Source organism: Hibiscus syriacus, unplaced genomic scaffold (assembly GCF_006381635.1).
Source record: "Hibiscus syriacus cultivar Baekdansim isolate YM2019G1 unplaced genomic scaffold, ASM638163v2 tig00010533_pilon, whole genome shotgun sequence".
NCBI lineage: Eukaryota > Viridiplantae > Streptophyta > Magnoliopsida > Malvales > Malvaceae > Hibiscus > Hibiscus syriacus.
The window spans coordinates 854,512-873,999 of NW_024062223.1; the positions used below are offsets into that span (position 1 = coordinate 854,512).

The 19,488-nt window shown below is 34.5% G+C and overlaps 2 protein-coding genes and 2 pseudogenes across 2 annotated transcripts; 1 reads left to right on the plus strand and 3 right to left on the minus strand.

Moving 5' to 3' along the window:
- The first annotated feature begins 5,681 nt into the window (after positions 1-5,681).
- On the plus strand, positions 5,682-7,806 carry LOC120203988 (annotated as a pseudogene).
- Positions 7,807-8,094: 288 nt separating this feature from the next.
- On the minus strand, positions 8,095-10,282 carry LOC120204137 (nascent polypeptide-associated complex subunit alpha-like protein 1). Its single transcript, XM_039204230.1, has 4 exons — positions 10,113-10,282; positions 9,955-10,036; positions 8,896-9,035; positions 8,095-8,626 (listed from the first exon to the last, which is right to left on the minus strand). The coding sequence occupies exons 1-4, from the start codon at positions 10,179-10,181 to the stop codon at positions 8,294-8,296; spliced, it is 624 nt and encodes a 207-aa protein (XP_039060161.1). The 5' UTR covers positions 10,182-10,282; the 3' UTR covers positions 8,095-8,293.
- A 1,306-nt stretch (positions 10,283-11,588) lies between these two features.
- On the minus strand, positions 11,589-14,683 carry LOC120203990 (metacaspase-9-like). Its single transcript, XM_039204105.1, has 4 exons — positions 14,306-14,683; positions 13,461-14,102; positions 11,957-12,074; positions 11,589-11,907 (listed from the first exon to the last, which is right to left on the minus strand). Exons 1-4 carry the CDS (start codon positions 14,667-14,669, stop codon positions 11,589-11,591), a joined length of 1,443 nt encoding a protein of 480 aa, XP_039060036.1. The 5' UTR covers positions 14,670-14,683.
- Positions 14,684-17,796: 3,113 nt separating this feature from the next.
- Positions 17,797-19,480, minus strand: LOC120203991 (annotated as a pseudogene).
- Between the last annotated feature and the right edge of the window lie 8 nt (positions 19,481-19,488).

Genomic DNA, 19,488 nt, shown 5'->3' on the forward strand with positions numbered 1-19,488 from the left:
TAGATGATGATGATTAATTGGTTAAACAGTTAATGCTTCCTATTGATGTGGGAGGTCCACATCTGTAAAAAATATTTTGAAGTAACTTATAATGTAATTAATTACATATACACTTATAATGTAATACCCCGTATTTAGGTTAGTGACTAAAACATTAATTTTAAAAGTTTAGTGGCCAAAGTATAAAGTTTGGAAAAGTTCAAGGAGCAAAACGATAATTTTCTCAAAAATAAATGTTCTTCCATAAATGAATAGATCATCCCAATAATGACGTTTTTTTTGTGGGAATCAGAATTTTGATACAAGATTTGTATTAAAGGCTATAAGGCAATAAAGTTCGGTATAGAATTGGATGATCGGATCGAATCAGTATTTCACGAAAATTTGAAGGATGATTGATAAAGGTTAGAAATATTATTTCCAAATTTTAGAACAGTGAAATTTAATGTGGATCAATGGAATTGAAGTCGCTTTTCCATATTTAACCGAAATTGGAAAATTTAATGAAAAAATTGCAGTTTTCGAAAATTTGTAAGGGAAAATGTGGAAAGTGGGTTTTTATATGTTCATCTTTGACTTTGAAGATGATATAGATAAGATGATGTCATGGATGATGTTATAGCAATGACAAAGTGGAAATTATCATATTTTGGTAAGATTAAAATGGTAATTTCTAATTAAATGAATTTTAAATTTATTTGTATTAAATTGACAAGTATATATGTTAATTATGAAGATAAAACAAGAATTTTCAGTCCCTCTTCATGCTCAAGTCGTGCACCCCCATAGCTAGGTAAAGAGAAATTTTGATTTTATTTTTAATCTTATTCGATTGGGTTTTGGATTTAGTTATTAGAGAGAAATTAATCCTCTTGAAATTCTCAATCATTTGGTATAAAAATTACATGGGAATCATGCTTATATGATGAGATTGGAGATTAGGGTTTATGAAAGACATGTTTGATTTTGGAGATTTGATGGAAGATTATTATGGTTTTGATGTTATAGATTATTTCTAAAGCATGTGTGATGATTAAAACACTTGAAATCAAGCTTAATCATGTTCGGCCTAAACCTAGGGTTTTGAAGAATTTTTTATTTGGTTTGTAGAAGCCTTGAAATGTTGTTTAGAGGTGGAATTCATGCTTGAATCCAGTGAAAATCAAGAACCCTAAACCCTAAAATATTCGGCCTCAAGGAAATAATTGGGGGGAAATTATGAAAAATTTCCCTAGGCTTAGAAATGATGTTTGAAAGGTTATACAAGCTTTAGAAAGTTATTTGGACCAATTTGTAATTTGTGAAAGTTTGGGGACCTCTTTGATAATTATGGAAAGTTATGGGGTTAATGTGTAATTGTTAAATAGATGATGTAATATGCTGGAATTTAATGTTAGAATGTTGAATTTGATGTATGAATGTGAAATTTGATTATTTTGGAAAATTGGTGAAGTTTGAGGACTAAATTAAAAATATGATAAAGTTAGTGACTTAAGTGAAAATGGTGTGAATGTTGAGGTATTATGCTGGAATTAAATGCTGGAAATTTTAATTAAGTTGATTGAAGTTTGAGTTGAGGGGAAAAAATGGCAAGGGATCAATTTGAGTAAAATAGAAAAGTTGAGATGAATTCGAAAAGACTTCATAATTAGTGTTTTAAAATGTAAAATTTGAAAATATTATGTTCCTTAGTGATGAATATGGATAAAAAGGACTTTAATGGTCAATTTGAAGCTTTGAGATCAACATTTATGTTGTGACAAGAAATTAGTATCGGATGAGTTCCGGAAATATTTTAGGGATTTATTTTTCTATTGTGTGCCTATGTTAGTAAGATTCTAACATATTGTTTGAAATGTATATATTTTGTAAATGGTGTCCATTTAGATTATGATTGAAATCATGACCAAACAATATTAAAACTAAGGAGAAGCTTAAGGATGAATGCGAGTTTGTAAGGAAGATTTGCAACCTAAAGATTCCAGGTGAGTGCATTTAATTTGTATTTATGTTATCGAGCAAACATTGTCTTTCGATGAGCCAGTGATGGAGTTACTATGGTAAGAAGTGAATCCCAGTATTATGTGAATTGTGATTCAAGCCTATATGTTCATTTGGTAAGCTAATATAATTAGTGAATAAGCCAAGGATGTGAAATCTGCCTATACTTGTGACTTGAATCAGTAAGTATAGAAAATCACCATAAATTCTACATAAATGGTTAGAGGATGAATTTTATGCCATTGGATTCTTATATCAGTTTAGTTTTGTTTAAAATAAACGGCTATTGATTTCAAGTATTATATAAAAAGATATGATTTTTTTATCAATGATAGGTCAGAAAACAAGGTAGCAGTTTCTGCTCAAAAACAACTTTTGTAAGTTATATTTGAAAATTTACTATAAATTGTACAAGTTGAACTAGAAAAAATGTCTTATATGGTTAGATTCGTATTCGAGTATAGTTGCTACTGGTATAAACGGAATAATTTTTAAGTGTGTATATTAATACATAATAATGTTTCTTTGAAGGTAGTGCAAACTGCTAGCATATGAAATTTGTCATAAATTATGTTTTCATGTTACTCCTATGTTATATGCTATTATAAAAGTTTGAAATGAGTCAACTTTATTATAATTGGAATGATAGTTATGATATTTATTACATGATGAATATGATGCGTATATGTTAAAGAAAGGAAATTGATGATGATCATGATATATAAATGTTATGTGGAAATGAAATGTTTAGGGAATGAACTGTCTATTGTGTTATGATATGAAAAGTTGGATATGTTGAGATATTGATATCTTCGATAATTCAATAACATATAATAATTAATGGAAAAGTCCATTGTATGTTGCATTGAGAGTCGTATGTACATTTGGCATGCTAGGAAGTTGAGTAAAGTTCAAGTTAAGATACATTCGTGTACATTATGTATGACATCGTTGGTGCATATGATATGATTTGCACTTGGAGTGCATCCTATGATGATGATTGGCACCGTGTAGTGCCTAGTGCGCACATAATGTATGACTCACATACCTTGCATTCTCATAAATTTGCATTGGGCTATGAATATGAAATTAAGCTATAAATATGAAATTAAGCTATGAATATGAAATTAAGTTATGAATTTGAAAATAAGTTTTGAATCTGGAAATAGGTTATGAATATGAGAATGAATTCTGAAATATGAAAGTAATGGTTATGAAAATGAAATGTGAAAATGAATATGAAAGTAAGAGATGAACATGAAATATGAAAGTTCTTAAATGTATGTGAATGAAAAAGGAATATGATATGATTATTATGTATGATATTGTTTATTATGGTTTTGATAAGATCATAAAATGATAATTTTCAGGTCCCTGGTGAGGAAAAATGGCTTGAATAAATCGGTTTGGATATTTAATTATTCTATTTGAATTTAAGTTTAATGTTTTAAATTGCTATGATATTCTTAAATTTTATATAAGGAAATATATTGTTTTGATGTTGTTAAGTTGCTTAATATTTCATATCACCTTAGTTTGTTATTGTTGGGATTTTCAGAAGCTCGAATCGACAACCGAAACGGTTTGCAAAGAGGGGTCGGAACGGTTTTGTGTTTAGGGAGTAAGGAGATTGAAAGATAGAGAATTGCACAACGATTTATAGTGGTTCGACTTTCTCAATCAAAGTCTACGTCCACTACCTTAGCTCCTCACCAAGGATTTTCCAACAAATTCACTAATTTGTTCTTTCTTTTGAGGACAAAGAGATAACCTTACAACTCCCTAGTTTTTCTGGGCTAAACTAGAACCTTTCCCTAGCTTTTATACGGGATTAGCTAGAACCTTTCCCCTTTACAAAAGGATAAAATAAGTAAACAAGAAAACCTCTCTAAGGTAGGTGTTTATAAGAATTAAGTTCATAGGAACAAAATATTTACAAGAGAAAGATGAAATAAGAATGAAAAACTCTTCTCTTGTGTTTGATTGCTTGGATGGTTGTTCTCTCTCTTCTTCAAGTGTCATTAGCTTGTATTTATAACTTGTAATGTGTTTGATGTTGTATATAGCCGTTGGGAATGTTTTGGAGTCGTTTGGGGATGATTTTTCTACTAAAAAAGGCTGCCCATAACATGGTGCATCGGTGCACTATCATGGTGCATCGATGCCCCTTCATTAAATTCAAATAAACTAGTCGTTGCAGCCTTCGTGCATGGATGCACAACAGGATGCATCGATGCACTAATTGCATTCGGTGTTTGAGTGCATGGATGCATTGCATGGTGCATCGATGCACTAGTGCAGGTGCATGGATGCACTACAGGGGTCCATGGATGCACTTTGACACCCTTTAGCATTTTTGCTCAAATATGAATTTAATGGACTTTGAATTATTTTTGAAACATTTTTAAAACTTTGAATAAATTCAATTCAAGTCCAAAAACATTTTACCTTAAATTTGTTATATCGAAACATAATTCAACAGTTATAATGTCTCACTAATTGTATACTTAGCGCGTGATGATTTTCATGCGTAGACAAAGACTAGCAAGTGAAGTAAGGAGTTGAGTTTGACACCAATCAACAAAGACTAATTATAAGTATCAGTAATGACATCATACTATTTTAAATTTTCTAGATGACATGTATATGAATAAGATATGTATGAGATATATTATTATAAATATAAATATGAATCTAAGTTATGTGTTTTAGATAAAAAAAATATATTTTATTAGAATAAATAAATATTTTTAAATTAAACAGTTTACTTTATGATATGAAATAGTATAGAACTGTCTAGTTATTGCCTGAAACTGATAATGATTCAAATGTTTAAATATTATATTATTATTTTACGTGATTATATTATTTTATTGAAATGATTAAATTGGATAAATTTTAAAAGTTAAATTTGTTTTGGGTTTTCAATTATAGAATGTATGTAAAAATTATGCGACATGTTTGACTCGTATTCGGGCACGTATACGGGTTATGGGTGTTACATATAATATTATATTTTAAAATAATTTAAAAATTAATTTTTGATGACAAGACATCATATATTATTTAATAGATCGGATTCACCACATCATCCGTGGTCCCAGTAAACGAGTCATAAATTTTAAAATAATTTTTGAATAACCCACTTCTTATTTACATGTAAGTAAGAGGTAAGAGATTCACATTGAAAAAAATGATATGGACAAATATTATTGGTCAGACTATAGATGACATTGTGAGCCAGAATCATCTAATAATTTCCCGTGGATCTATCATGTCAATAGGAAGCGTTGCCCATTAACCAACTAACATTTTCATTTCATTAACGACATTTTACTCCAAAATAAAAAATTAAGACTAAAATGTTAAAAAAAAAGATGGGGGAACAAATTGACCATACGTGTAAACATCCGAGGTAATTATGTTATTATGTCATTTATAAATCGAGATTAACTTAACGACTACCACCCAAGTCTCAATGTGATTGGTATCTTTGGAACCTACGGCATAAAGAAACTTAAAATGGTTTATCTTGATTTCAAGTGGCAATATCTAATTACTTCATCAAGTTAAAATTTGCAGATGAACTGTTCGCTAAAATGCTCAAGAGAAATGAAACAACCGTAGTCATTTTCTTAAAGGGGATCTTAGCTTTAATCATTGGATTTATATGAGCTTCAATGGCTGATCAAATTCCCAACCCAAAGATTCCCGGCCGCCGCATAAAGCTCAACATCGACGACAGGTTTTTCAAGACCACCATCTCTACCATCTACTCCACTGGTCCTGATTCGCTCTTTGTTGCCCTCTCCAACATGTTATGTGTAACTTGTAAAATTACAAGTCTATAAATTGTAATGTTAATAAATGTTGATCAAATTTGATAGCTAGTGAAGAAGTCAAGTTCAAATTTATTATCATAACATTAAATTCAAGTTGACAAGTGAATATGATGAATACCAAAGGTTGACAAATTGGCCACTTGTCAACTTGTGCACATGGTAAAATTTATCTTTGGTTCCTAAACTATTAGGTTATTTATAAGTTTAGTCCTTAAAGTTCAATTATAAATAGGTCTAAACACTTTCATTTGAAACTATCCTAATAAGTTCTCTCTTTTATTTATTTTCTTCATTCTCCGATTTTATAATATTTTGAAAATTTTTAAAAATTTCATTTGTTGTAATATTTTATTCGATAATGAAATTATCATCCATTAGTGGTGTCCGAGGAGTAGATGATATTTTCGTTAAACATCGTAAATTTGGTGTTCTCTCCATTATTTATTTTGTATGTTCATTATTTGATTTTCTCCATTATATTTTAATATTTAATAATTTGACGAATTTATCTATTATATAATTTTGATAGTTTTGATCTTGACATTTTAAGTCATTTTCCAACCCAACCGTCCTCTTCCCCCGTTCTAACCCCATCTTCATCGATCGTGACCCAGAAATCTTCTCCGTTCTCTCTCTGCTTCGTTCTAACCGCCTCCCTTCCATTGCCCTCCGTCAGTTTTCTATCCAGGAACTCGCCGAGGAGGCTCTTTATTATGGTGTTAAGTTTTGCCTCTGCTCTGCCTCTTTACCATCGTCGCTTCGGGGGATAGACGCGTCCATCGTCGATACTGTACGCCCGACTTCGGATGTTGTTCCTTCCACTTTCTCCATGGAAGAAGATGGTTCGCTCTGGATTGCTCACGGTGGTCAGATTTCAATATACGATCCCTACTTATCGTACACCGCCGCCGTGTGGACGCATCTCGATGATATCACCTCGATTTGCCGGGTATGGCCCGAGATACCTGCTGTCGGATCCGAATCCACATCGGGTCTCCATATCTATGACCTCACCAGCGAGCACTATATCAGTTCAGTCCATTGTACCGACCAGGACGATCCACAGATATACAAGGCACGAGTCAGTGCCATCGCTAAATCACCTGACTTGATCTTTGTATCATTCGATTGTCCCCATAGAGAAAACAACATCCTTGTGATCGATAAATCAACGCTCCGGGTTTCATTGGAGTTGACTCGCTAATCGGGAAGCGCGACCAAGAACACAGTCCCTGGAAAGTTGTCATGGCTGCTACAAACTGGTTTGATTATCGGAAGTGCTGTCACTTGTGGAGCATTTGGTTTCTCCGGTTAGATTAGGATATGGGACCCGAGAAGCAAGGAGGTGGTTTGGGAAACGAACGAGCCTAGTTCGGGCAGGAGCAGTAGATTCGGGGACTCGTTTGCTGACGTCGATGTTGACACCGATGATTCACTCCTCTTCAAGATATGTTCGAAATCCGGGAACTTGGCAATGACAAATGTTCGAAAATTAGGGGATGATCCCTGGGTGTATATGGAAGATACAAATCCTAGCTTGAGAAAAACCGGCTATGGTGGAAATGATGTCCATTTGCATTGCTATAAGAGGCAGGTTCATGTGGGGAAGGATGGAGGACTCGAGGTTTGGTCGAGACAGAACTGGATCGTATGAAGCATTTAATCCTCGGGAAATATCCGATAACAAAGATCGAAGACCGGAGGTTAGCTTTAAGAGGAATCATGTGGATAAGGCGCTAGATGCTGAGAGAGGGATGATAAAAAGAATTGAAGGAGGTGGAGAGATTGTTTGTAAGCAAAGAAAATGTGGGAGGGATTGAGGTTTGGGAGAGCTCCAATCATTCCGGAATCTTTCCCGTCTCCCTGAACACAAAAATCGAGATCTATTGACATCAAACCAGTCGATCTCCAGTCTCGTGGATATGCTTTGAGTCCGCTTGTACGAAGATCGGGTCTCTGGAGAGAGGCATTGTATTCTTTCCATACATTTGATTTTGGTTATCCTCTTGTTCTTGTAATGAGCTTAGCTCAAAAATCATGTTCAGCAATAATATCTCAACAAAAAGTTTTACCAGTTAAGATGTTATAATAATGATCTTGGCACAGATGCAGATGTGAGTACGATCTCGTCATACACATTTAATCGAGTGTTTGTGAGTGTCGTATATGAGTATCTGTAAACATAATCAATAAATAGATTACGGTCGCCAAATCTTCGGTTTCAAACATAATCAATATTTCCATAGTCGAATCAAAATCATAAAATAACGATCGTAAAAAACACGGATAGAATCAAAATTATAAAACCGAGATCATTCTTGTAACACAAATGTACTCCCAAACACGATTTTAATAGTAGAACAGTAACAGGAAAATTGCAAAGGTAACATCGGTAAAATAAGGTACCTGACCTGAGCCAGACAATTCTCATAAACCAAAGAACACCAAGATTAGGTTGTAAGCTCCATTATAGCGGAAACAATGTCACCATCAGCAGCCTTGAGTGCCTTGACAGCCTTTGCCCTGGAAACACCTGCTTGTGTCATGACCAATTCGATGTCCTTGGGCTCAACATCTGTCTCGTCCACTTCTTCGTCGTCCTGGACATTGGTAGATGTCTCGGGCTTTGATATCACATTGCTTAGATCTGGAGCCTTGAATTGCTCAGCAGCTTGAGTCTGGAGTTGCGAGCTTAAGTCCTCGATCTTGGCCTCTCCGAATATTATGTACGTATCTGATGCTGGGCTCTTGAACACATCAGGTTTTGAGATGACGAACAAGATCTGAATTCATCAAGGAAAATTGGTTATCAAATTTACAAAATAAAATCCAGAGATCAGTTTTGTTCAAATTTAGAATTTGGATCACAATGATTAAGTTCCCTTTTGCATAAAAGGAATTCAGATTGTGTTTCATGTATAGGAATTGCAGATATAATGAAAACTACGATTATGGTTAGACCAGACAGTGGAAAGAACCAAAAATACAAACATGAACCACATGACATGCTAGGAGGATCTCCGCTTGAAAACTATACGATAAGGGAACTTACGTTCTTGCTCTTCTTCACTGTAACCCGGCTAACACCAGGAATAGGTTTCATCCCAAGCTTCAACATAGCTTTGCGACTCTTCTTCTCGCTTCTGCTTTGCTTTGACCTACCAGCTCCATCACCTTCTCCATCATGATGTCCTAGGGCATAACACAATACAAATTATACCTTTGCGGATAACTCAATGGCGTGTTATTTTCACTGAATGTGAAACTCTACACAGAGTGATCCATAGACACATTTCAATCAGTCGCATCTGGGGCAATTTAGGTGCGGTTGATGCAAGGCGCATGTCAAAAAGAAAACTCATATAATTGCATTTTACCTAAAACGTTTTGCAAGGCAATATCAAACATTCAAACCTTTCTGTACTCGAGTATTCAACGAGAAACTTAAAACAATATGGAAAGCATGTAAGCCGTAAATAAAAATTTACACACGAATATACTTCTCATCATTTGAGTAATTATTAGGCTCACGAGCTACTCGAGGTCAAGGATTAAGACACTCGAACTCAACTCAACAACATCGAGCAATTTTGAACCTGAATGGCTTGGTCACACACAAGTGCTATAAAACACAGCTCAGAAGTAAGAAATTTCTTGTAGGATCGAAATCGCAACAAGGGTATAATCTCGGGACTAGGAGTCCAACATTCAACCAACAAATTACATTGCTTTTGGCTTAAAAGTAAGACCATGTAGGAGCAGAACCTAGTCAATCCAAGTCAAAAGAGTACACAGCTTGCTTTTAGAAGATCAAACACGTGTATTCAAGGTTCAACAAGCTCAAATCGACATGAATTCGGCTAGATCGACTAGTTTAACAATTCGAGTTACATCATTACATGGTATGTCAAGTCAGATACTCGGATATCTAGAAATCAAACTCAGAAACAAGTGAATCTTACTAGACGATTTAAGCATATTTCCTAATATAAACCGAAGATCAAATAAAAATCCACGAACTATAACAACAGCATTGCTCATAACATTTTAACCCAAATCACCTTGAAAAGTTGAAAAAATGTAAAGAAATTCATGGAAAATGGACACTCACCTTCGGCATCGTCTTCATCTTCTTCGTCCTCGTCATCTTCCTCGTCGTCATCTTCAACAACAGGCTGTTCAGGTTGCTCCGACTGTAAATCATGAAAAAAAACAGAATTACAAAAAATCAAGAGATAAAGAATAAATATTGATTTCAGGAATATATACATCGATTTTTTGTTGGTCGAGATGAGCTGCGAGGATTTCTTCGATCTCTTTGTTGGCCTGAGCAGTCATTTTTTTGTTGAGAAAAAGAAGTAGAAGCACAAGCACAAACCGAAAACCCCAAAATCAAAGCGGCGGCATCTGTTAATTATGCTTTTGGAGCTGCCATTGGACCGACTCCATATCACCTATAAGGCTATAAGCCCAAAACATTAATATGTATGTATATATATTGGGGGGGGGGGTAAATTACAACGTTCCTCACTGAGCATCTCTCATCTATTTTTCTCAAGTAACTTTTAATTTGATCAATTTACTCATTAAATTTTATAATCGAATTATTTTACTCACTTGACCGTTTTCTCTCTAATAACTGATGATGTGAAATTTTATTATTATTTAAAATAAAAACAGAAGGTGACTGGATTTCATCGTTGGCCACCGTCGACCACCATAGATGGTGGTCGTTTGGTCATACTCAACACCTTGAGTCTGAATCCAACCTCCATTTTGTCGGAACTTGCTCCGAAGTCCACAAATTTGAGATTGAAAGTGAAGAAACTGAAACATGTTAGTCCAAATTCACGGTTTTAGGACATTTTCCAGTGAAACAACCACAGATTTGGACTCAGGGGGTCGAGACGAATCGACCCATAAAATTTGGGATCGAACGACCACCATATACGACTGTCAATGGTGGGCAGTGGAGAGAAAATGAAGAAGAGAAGGAAAAATATAAATTACACCATGAGTCACTGAACTTTACTCTCTTATTTTACTCACCGAAAACAACGTCGTTTTGGAGTATATTTGAGTTTTTCAAAACGATGCCGTTTTGATGCCTGTGTCACGTCATAACGTCGTTATATAGTTAACGACACAGTGAGCAAAATGATTCAATATGTAAAGTTCAGTGACCAAATTGATCAAATTGAAAGTTGGGTGAGGAAAATAGGAGAGAGAGTAAGGTTTAACGAAAAAGGTGTAATTTACCCTATATATTATATGGTTAATTTCAACAAACATGCCCAAGCAGTTATTATTATTATTATTATTTTGTAACAAGAGAAAATAAATTGCATTAGCAGTGATTAATCTTCTTCTCCACACAGCCATATCAAGTTGGAGGCTTTGGATTTCATCAGTTGGGTGTTGCAGCACCAAGGGCCCGGTTCCGTTTGTTTTCCGATGAATGTAAGTTATTTAAATTATTTATTGGAATTAGAAGAACTCGAGTACTATACGGACGATCAACACTACAATCGCCTAAAACTTAACTAATTTTAAAAAATGAATCATTTTATAGTATTTGTAACATTCACGGTCACAATGTTACAATCACATTAAATAGTGGTTCGCATTATCTCTGTGACCGTACTGTTATTATAGGATCACCATCTTTATAATCATCGCGATAATATCCGTTATATCTATAATAGCATAAACACGACATGATTGAGAACACGTCACGACTCAATATTAAGCAAACCCACCCATGAAAGGTGCATTTACACTGGCGTTACTGCAGTAAAGACAAGGGATCTGCTCAACTCCGATCCCATCCTGCTTTAATTTCTCTCGAGCTTCATACACAAGTCTTGTATTCACCGGACAATCCCGACGTTTTCCGAGCACTTTCAGCACCGCATCGGTAAATGCCCCATAGGCTTCTCCTCTGACGATCACGTCGAATGATGTCTCGTTCGCATCACACCCACTGATCAAAATCCCACTGTCTCCCGTCGGACTCGGATCTGTCTCTTGTCGGTCGGACTTGGAAACGGACATGGATCTGATGCTATGCTTATGATATCATGAATGATTTTATAGTTGATGCTCTTCTTGACCAGTCTGCATATGATGTAGGAAATGGTATCATTGTGTTGGACCCGACTTCTTCTTTCCCTCCGGCGATGAGAGCGCCGCTGTAGCTGAAATCCGCCGCGATTGTCAATGTCGCGCCTCCTGTAGTTGGTCAACTAGATGCCTCAAGTCCATGCCCTGAACACCCATGATCCATGTTTACTTAGGGTAACTTACGGTTTTTTTCTGTCTTTGGGTAGTTTACGGTTTTTCTCTGTCTTTGGGTAGCTTACGGTTTTTTACCATTGTTTACGGTTTTTTATCGCTTTTTTTTATCTTTTTTCTTATAGTTGAATTTGACATCACTATGACTGATCAAAATTGCGCTTATTTGTTATCATGATGATATTCCCTACTTTGGACCATTGGATTAAACTGGATACGCGTTTTACGTTCGTTGACAGTTTTCTCACGTTACTTGACTTTGATTTGCGATTTGTCAGTGGTCTTTTAATACCTCCATCTCCTTTTGTGGTTCGTTTACCAATGCAATCAGATTTATTCGTATCTTTATTTTATTAGAGTTTTTTTGTTAGGTTTTTTAACATTTTTCTTATTTGGTCTTTATGTGATCTAAGTGGCTAGTTTTTATCTCAATAATAATATGAAATGCCATAATTATATTTTAGGTTTACGGTTATAATTTTAAATATTGATTGTAATTTTGAATATTTTCTATTTTTAATAAAAACTAACGGATTTCTAAAATAACTATGTTAAGGATTGGATGCTTGTAGAGGAATTTTATTTTGAAGTTGAGTTTAGATGGATCAAAAGTTCAAACTGACCCATGATCATATCCCTCAATTCAACTATGTTAATCACACAAGGGAGTTAAGATGCATATGATTGATTATGGTTCTAGAGGTATAAGAACATTTTTAAGTTATCTTAATAAGATTCAGGAGTTAAGTTATATAATACTTCCTCTGTCCCGTTAAATCTGTCAATTATTGATTTTTTGTCAATTTTTTTTAGCTTTGATTCATCATTATTTAGAATTTATTCTTGATAAAAATATAAAAAATATATTTTAAATATCTTAAAACAAATAGTTTTTAAATATATATTTTATAAAAGTTAATTATTTAAAATATTTCAAATAAGTATAGTCAAAGTTTACAAATTTTGACGTTTCGAAAATCAATAATGAACAGATTTAGCAGAACAGAAGAAATATTAATTATGGGTTTAGATGCAACATAAGACGATACATATATTAAAGCCTTTCTTATTTATCATATATAGCCATACGCATATAGAGATATACAATGGCATACGTTTGAAGGGCTTAACATAACAGACACAAACACACTATAAAAACATGGATAAACAGACAAACAGTGGTAGATCTAAGGCAACCGGCCATCGAACTTATTGTACTAGTAGTAATAGCAGTGCAAAACATAGCACATTACTATTGTTATTATGTCGACGGCCGGAATCCGAGGCTTAGCGGCAGCGTTCTGACGAGAATTCAAACAAAACCGCCCAAGAAAGGCTTATCTTTGTTCTTATCGCTGCAATAAAGGCAAGGGTTCTGCTCAGTGTCATATGTTTTTTCCCCTACAGCCTTGGCAGCCTTAGACAAAAGCATTCCGTTGGTTATCTCATCGTTCGACGAGGCCTTTTTTAGTATGTAAACCACTGCATCAGTGAATGCCCCGAAAGCTCGACCACCGGACACGATGTCGTACGACGTCTCGTCGGCTTCACATCCGCTTAACAAGATCCCATCATCCTCCTGTAGCGGATCCAGCTCGAAAGCCCCGCCCATGTAGTGACGATGGAACTTGAGGCTCACGTCTTTCCCGAAGATCTTGTGAGCACCCTGGGCGATTTTATGTACTCCTTCGTGTGCGAAGCCCGCAGCTGCATCGATCGCGTCACCGGCGAAGCCCGCCGCCGCGTCGATCGCGTGGGTTATGAAATCAAAAATAAGGAACTTTGCCTTAACCTTGACCTTACCCTTGGGCTGATCATCAGTAGTTTCTGGCGTAACTCTTCCTTTGAAAGGTAGAATTTGTCTTTTCTCTTTTTCAATGAGGCCACCGCTGTGGCATGAATCTGAAAGCATTGTGAAGCTTGCTCCATCCGGTAGCCGGTTAACAAGACGCCTGAAGTCCACATCTACAGAACAACGTTTATATATGTTATACCTCCTTCAGACACTATAAACAATTTAGTTTGTCTCATTAAAAAGTGAATAAAAAATATGGGTATATCATTTTTCAAAGGAAGATTATAAAATTTTAGACCCTCGTTTTCTAATTCTTAGATCCGTCATTGAATCAAACAAATACAGCACAAAAAAGGAGAAAGAAGCCCTATACCAGTGATGAGATTCAAATCACAAGGCACGATGGCTTCGTCCTGCCTGAAATGCTTGTGAGCTTCCAGGACCGGAATGGCAGTTCCGTGTCCACTGAAGTAGAAAAACAGGACGTCTCCTGGTTTAGCCTTTTTCGCCATTGCATTAAGGGCAGCCCTAATGTTGGCACCGGTCGGCAGCGACGACGACGGAACCGGTGAATTGTGGTTATCAGTAAGGACCTGGATATTTTTCTCTTTGAACCCAAATTTCTCATGGATCACAACTTTTATGGCCTCCACGTCATTGGCGCATCCGTTCAACCTGAATTTCGTGTAGGGATAGTTGCAACCTACCAGAACAGCTCTCTTCGTCACCTTTGCCATCTTGCTTGAATTGTTCTGTGTTGCTTGTTTCGTTTTTTTGCACCCACTGGCTCATCGCCCATCGGGTACCTATATATATGCTGCATGCTCCATGACCATAAGGTAATAACGATGACAACATGGCGGTTGCTGCAATTTTTTATTTTCTTGACTTTTGTGTTTAATAAATGTAATACACTTTCCTCTCTTTTTTCAAAGTATTTTATATGAATTGTGGAATCAAATACATTGTGTTGGATAAGATTATAAGAAACGTTGTTGTATTTTTTTATTAATTAAATATATATTTTCAATCTTATAATATTTATATATTTTTCAATTTTATAATATTTATTCTATTGTCGTACATAAATAATCATTTAGTTAATTAGAAATAAAGACCTCGTAACATAGTAAACTGGATTAAGAGGATTATCCTGCAATGGATCTCTACAAAATTCAATCTGAATTAATCGACGTGACACAATAATAAAATTGTAAAACTTTCATTTTTGGAGGAAGAAGAGAAAATTAGAAAGAAAAAAAGAAAATAATGTAGACAACGCATGGATTTCATGTTAATAAAAAGTTTCCTTTTATTAATTCGGGGTAAGTACAATGCACTATCTGTTCAAAGAACACTCTCAACACTTTAACATTGAACGCTCACAAATCTAGCATTAATGATACTTGAACACAAGACCTCAAAGAATAACAACAATTCATTTATCATCGAGGTCACTTAATTCGTGCATGTCAATAAAAAAGTTGTCACATTAGCACACATGCATATCATGCCACCTTTCTATTTATGATTTAACACCTGATGGATCAAAATGTGAGAAAATCAAAAGTTTAATGAGCAAACTAAAAATTTATAAACTTTAGCGATCAAATTAAGAATGCAAAAAAATTGAAGTGGTAAAATTTATAATTTACCCTTTCCTTAACACACTCAAACTCACAATATCTTTAAATATTATTTTTTTTTTAAAAAAATCCTCATTAAAAACCCCTTCTAAATCATACAAGAGAAAAAGAGTCCACAAAAATATATTATTCAAAAACAATATCGTTTGATACAGTAAAATTAATAATCTCGAGACAAACAGAGTCAAATAACAAATAATGACCAAAAGTAAGGGCCCATGACGTTAACCTATGGACAAGAATAGATAACACATGAGAAAATACATTGGATTGCAAAATATTACGAGCTTTAGACAGACGAAAATCAAGGGTTGATAAACTCAACTATCTTTTATTTAGCACAAAAATATTTTATTTATTATAAAATTTACCTAAAATGGATATAAAATCAAACTCCATTGGTCATATTTAATAGTATAAGTTAGTTAGAATCAACGTTCTTCTCAAGTGTCCATATATTTTAATATTATCGATTAGTTGTGCTAAATATATCATAATAAATAAATAAACAATATATTTATATTTTTAAGAAATTTACTGAGTATAATTATGCATAATGCATATTCAAATAATAATAGAAAATAATAGGATTTAAAACTATGAATTGAAATTATATTTGTCCTATGTTATACCATCCAATTAGTCGGCTAGTAGATGGATTCATATACATAGACGTCAGTGCACGTGCATTAAAATTGATGAACAAGGAATTTTATACTTGTTGAAGTTTGGTGGATAAATAAATATGCATAGAAATGTTAATGAATTTAATGCAGGGATGAACTGAACGACGGGTGAAGATAGTCGTTCTTGAAAGATTAAAACCATCATGTTAAAAGCAAACTTAATAATACTTAGAGATGGTCAAAATGCTTGAACCCGACAGGTCCCGACTCGACTCGAATCTATAAGGGTGGGTTTTTTTTTTAATTTTGAGATTCGAGACAGGCGGGCCAAATTATACAATAGGTAGGTTCAGGGCGAGACGAGACCAAGTTCAAGGTGAAATCACCGACCCGACCCGATATAAACCCTTATATTTATAATATTTAATATTATATATTTATTTATTTATTTTTATAGTATTAAAATATGTTAATTAATTAATAAAATATAATAAATTATTATTTATTATATTACTTTAACAATTTAAAATATAATAAATGATTATAAAAATATTATTTTAATTATTTTAAAATATCAATTTACTCAGATCGAGTCGGGTCGAGATCAGAGTTTTAATCTAAAAATCAGAACGAATTTAAAACAGAAAAAAATTAAAAACTATAGAGACAAGACCAAGATTAAATGTAAACTATATATTTTCGAGTCAAGATCAGGACAACCAAAAAATTAGTCCGTCCCACCTTATACATATCCCTGTTAACACTTCCATGAAACACTTAGATCAATTGATAGAGAAATTCACCTATAGTTTATTATGCCCCCTTGTAGAGGCTAATTTTGAAAATATGTTATGTGTATACATTTAAAGATATATTTTTTTCCATAAAAGTTAAACTCGTACGCAATTCATTAACTTATAATTTCACTAATATCTTCTTTGTTTACGTTCAAAGAGTTAATGATAAATCTAATAACATTGTTAAACACAACAGCTACCGTTCTATATTTTATATATACTATTTGCAATAACGGGAAAAATGCCCATAACAACTACCTTTTCTTTGTCTATTACGATGATGGTCGTAGATTTATTATTATTATTATTATTATTATTATTATTATTATTATTATTATTAGGGTAATCTATGTCAAATACCACTCATCTTTATGCTCGGGATCGAAAATGCCACTGACGTTTCAATTTTGCCAATTTTAAAACTCACGTTTATATTTCACTTTAATTTTGCCACTCCGCCGTTAATCCGTTAACGGCACGATGACATGGCATGGACGGGCCGTAACATTGATGACATGGATGCCTTACAAAAAACGATGTCGTTTCAACACAACTATTTTGATGCTCAATAAAGACAAAACGACGTCGTTTTGCTTGAAAAAAATTATTGAAATATTATGCAACTAGAGGGATTTGAACCCCAAACCCCTTGAAATTAAACTAAATGCTTAACCATTGAATTGCATTATATTTTTCTGTTATGTTTTCTATAAAAGTTTTAAAATTTTAAAACTCCAATTAATAAACCCCAAATAAAATTATTACTTAACCCCTGGCATCGATATCTAATACCCTTTATTTCCGTCTACATTCTCTTGTTTTCATCACCATATTCTCAAAGTTGTTGCTTTTAGTAAATTCAAGAAAACACCCAGCAGATGTACAAGTTCTCAAAGATCTGAAAAATGGTGTGGACCCTCCTTCCATTGCTCCGGAAGTAAGAACACCGAGGAAGGTGACATCATCAGGCATTCCATGTGTTTGCTTCATTTCAAAAAAAATATTCTCAATGCATCTTCAGCATAACCGTTTTTGGCAAACCCGAATATCATCAAGTTCCAGCAACTAATACCGTTCTTGCTATTCATTTCATTGAAAACTTGCACAGAACATTTAACTTCACCGCATTTAGTATTCATATCTACAAGGGCACTAGTTGTTAACTCGTCTGAAACATAACTGGTATTATAAACTAGTACATGGACATGTCTGCCTACTTGCAAAGAAGATAAAACAACACATGCTCTAAGGACACTAACAAATGTAGCTTGGTCGGGCAATACATTGCAGCTACGCATCTCTCGGAAGAAGTGTAAGGCCTCCTCATTGCAGTCATTTTACGTATGACCTGAAATTAAAGCAGTCCATACAACGGCACTTTCCCAGTTTTTAAACTATTCAAACAGATTTCCTGCATATGTATCTCTAAGGGAGTTCAGGTAAATGCACATGAGAGAAACCCCCAAGAATTCTTCACCATACAAAAGGCCTCTCTTTACTATAAGACAATGGATTTTCCTTCCGACGTTCAACTTATGAGGTTCATTACAGGCATCTAAAAGGCTAATGTATGTTACTTCAGATGGTTTCAATCCATCCACATGCATATCTTTTAGTAGGATAATTGCTCGATCTAAATCATTTGGTTCATATCCAGAAATCATAGAGTTCATGGAGACCACGCTCCATTGAGACATATCATAAAGGACTTTGTATGCATCCCCAATGGCCCCAGATTTAGCATACATGTCAATAAGGGAACTTCCTACATATAGGCTCTTATCTAAACCAGATTTGACTGCAAGAAAATGAACTTGCTTCCCTTGCTCAAGACTCTGAACATTTGCACAAGCATTGAGTATACAAGTCAAGGAAACTTCATCGGGAACAATCCCATATAAAATCATTCTTCGAAACATTCTAAAAGCCTCAAGCTCATTCTAATCTTGCATGTATCCAACAATAATTGTATTCCAAGAAACGTTATCTCTATCTTTTATGATCTCAAATTGCTTCCTTGCATCCATAACAACCAATGCATTTGCCACAAATAAATTTGATGCAAATTTGTTCTTTATAATAAACTCATGAAATTGGTGACCTATTTCCAGACATCCTAAGCTAGCACATGCACTCAAGATTCTTGTATAGGTGAACTCATCAGGGTGAGAATCAGATCCCTTCATCTGAGAAAATAACACAAGGACCTCATCGGCGTATGCGTACCCATTTTGCACAAAACCTCCGATCATTGCATTCCACAAGACAACATTTTTCTCATGCAACTCATCAAACCTCCGTCTACATGACCCACGGCTATGGCTCTGACACCGACTGGCTCTTCCAGAAGATTTGCATAAGTTTTTCCATTTGGGGTTATGCTGTTTTCGCCGTCGATCTCTTCGGTCATAGAAGATCCGATGGTCTCCGTTGCTACTTAGGTACTTTCCACTAGAGTGGATTGAATCATCACCGCCATCGACATTG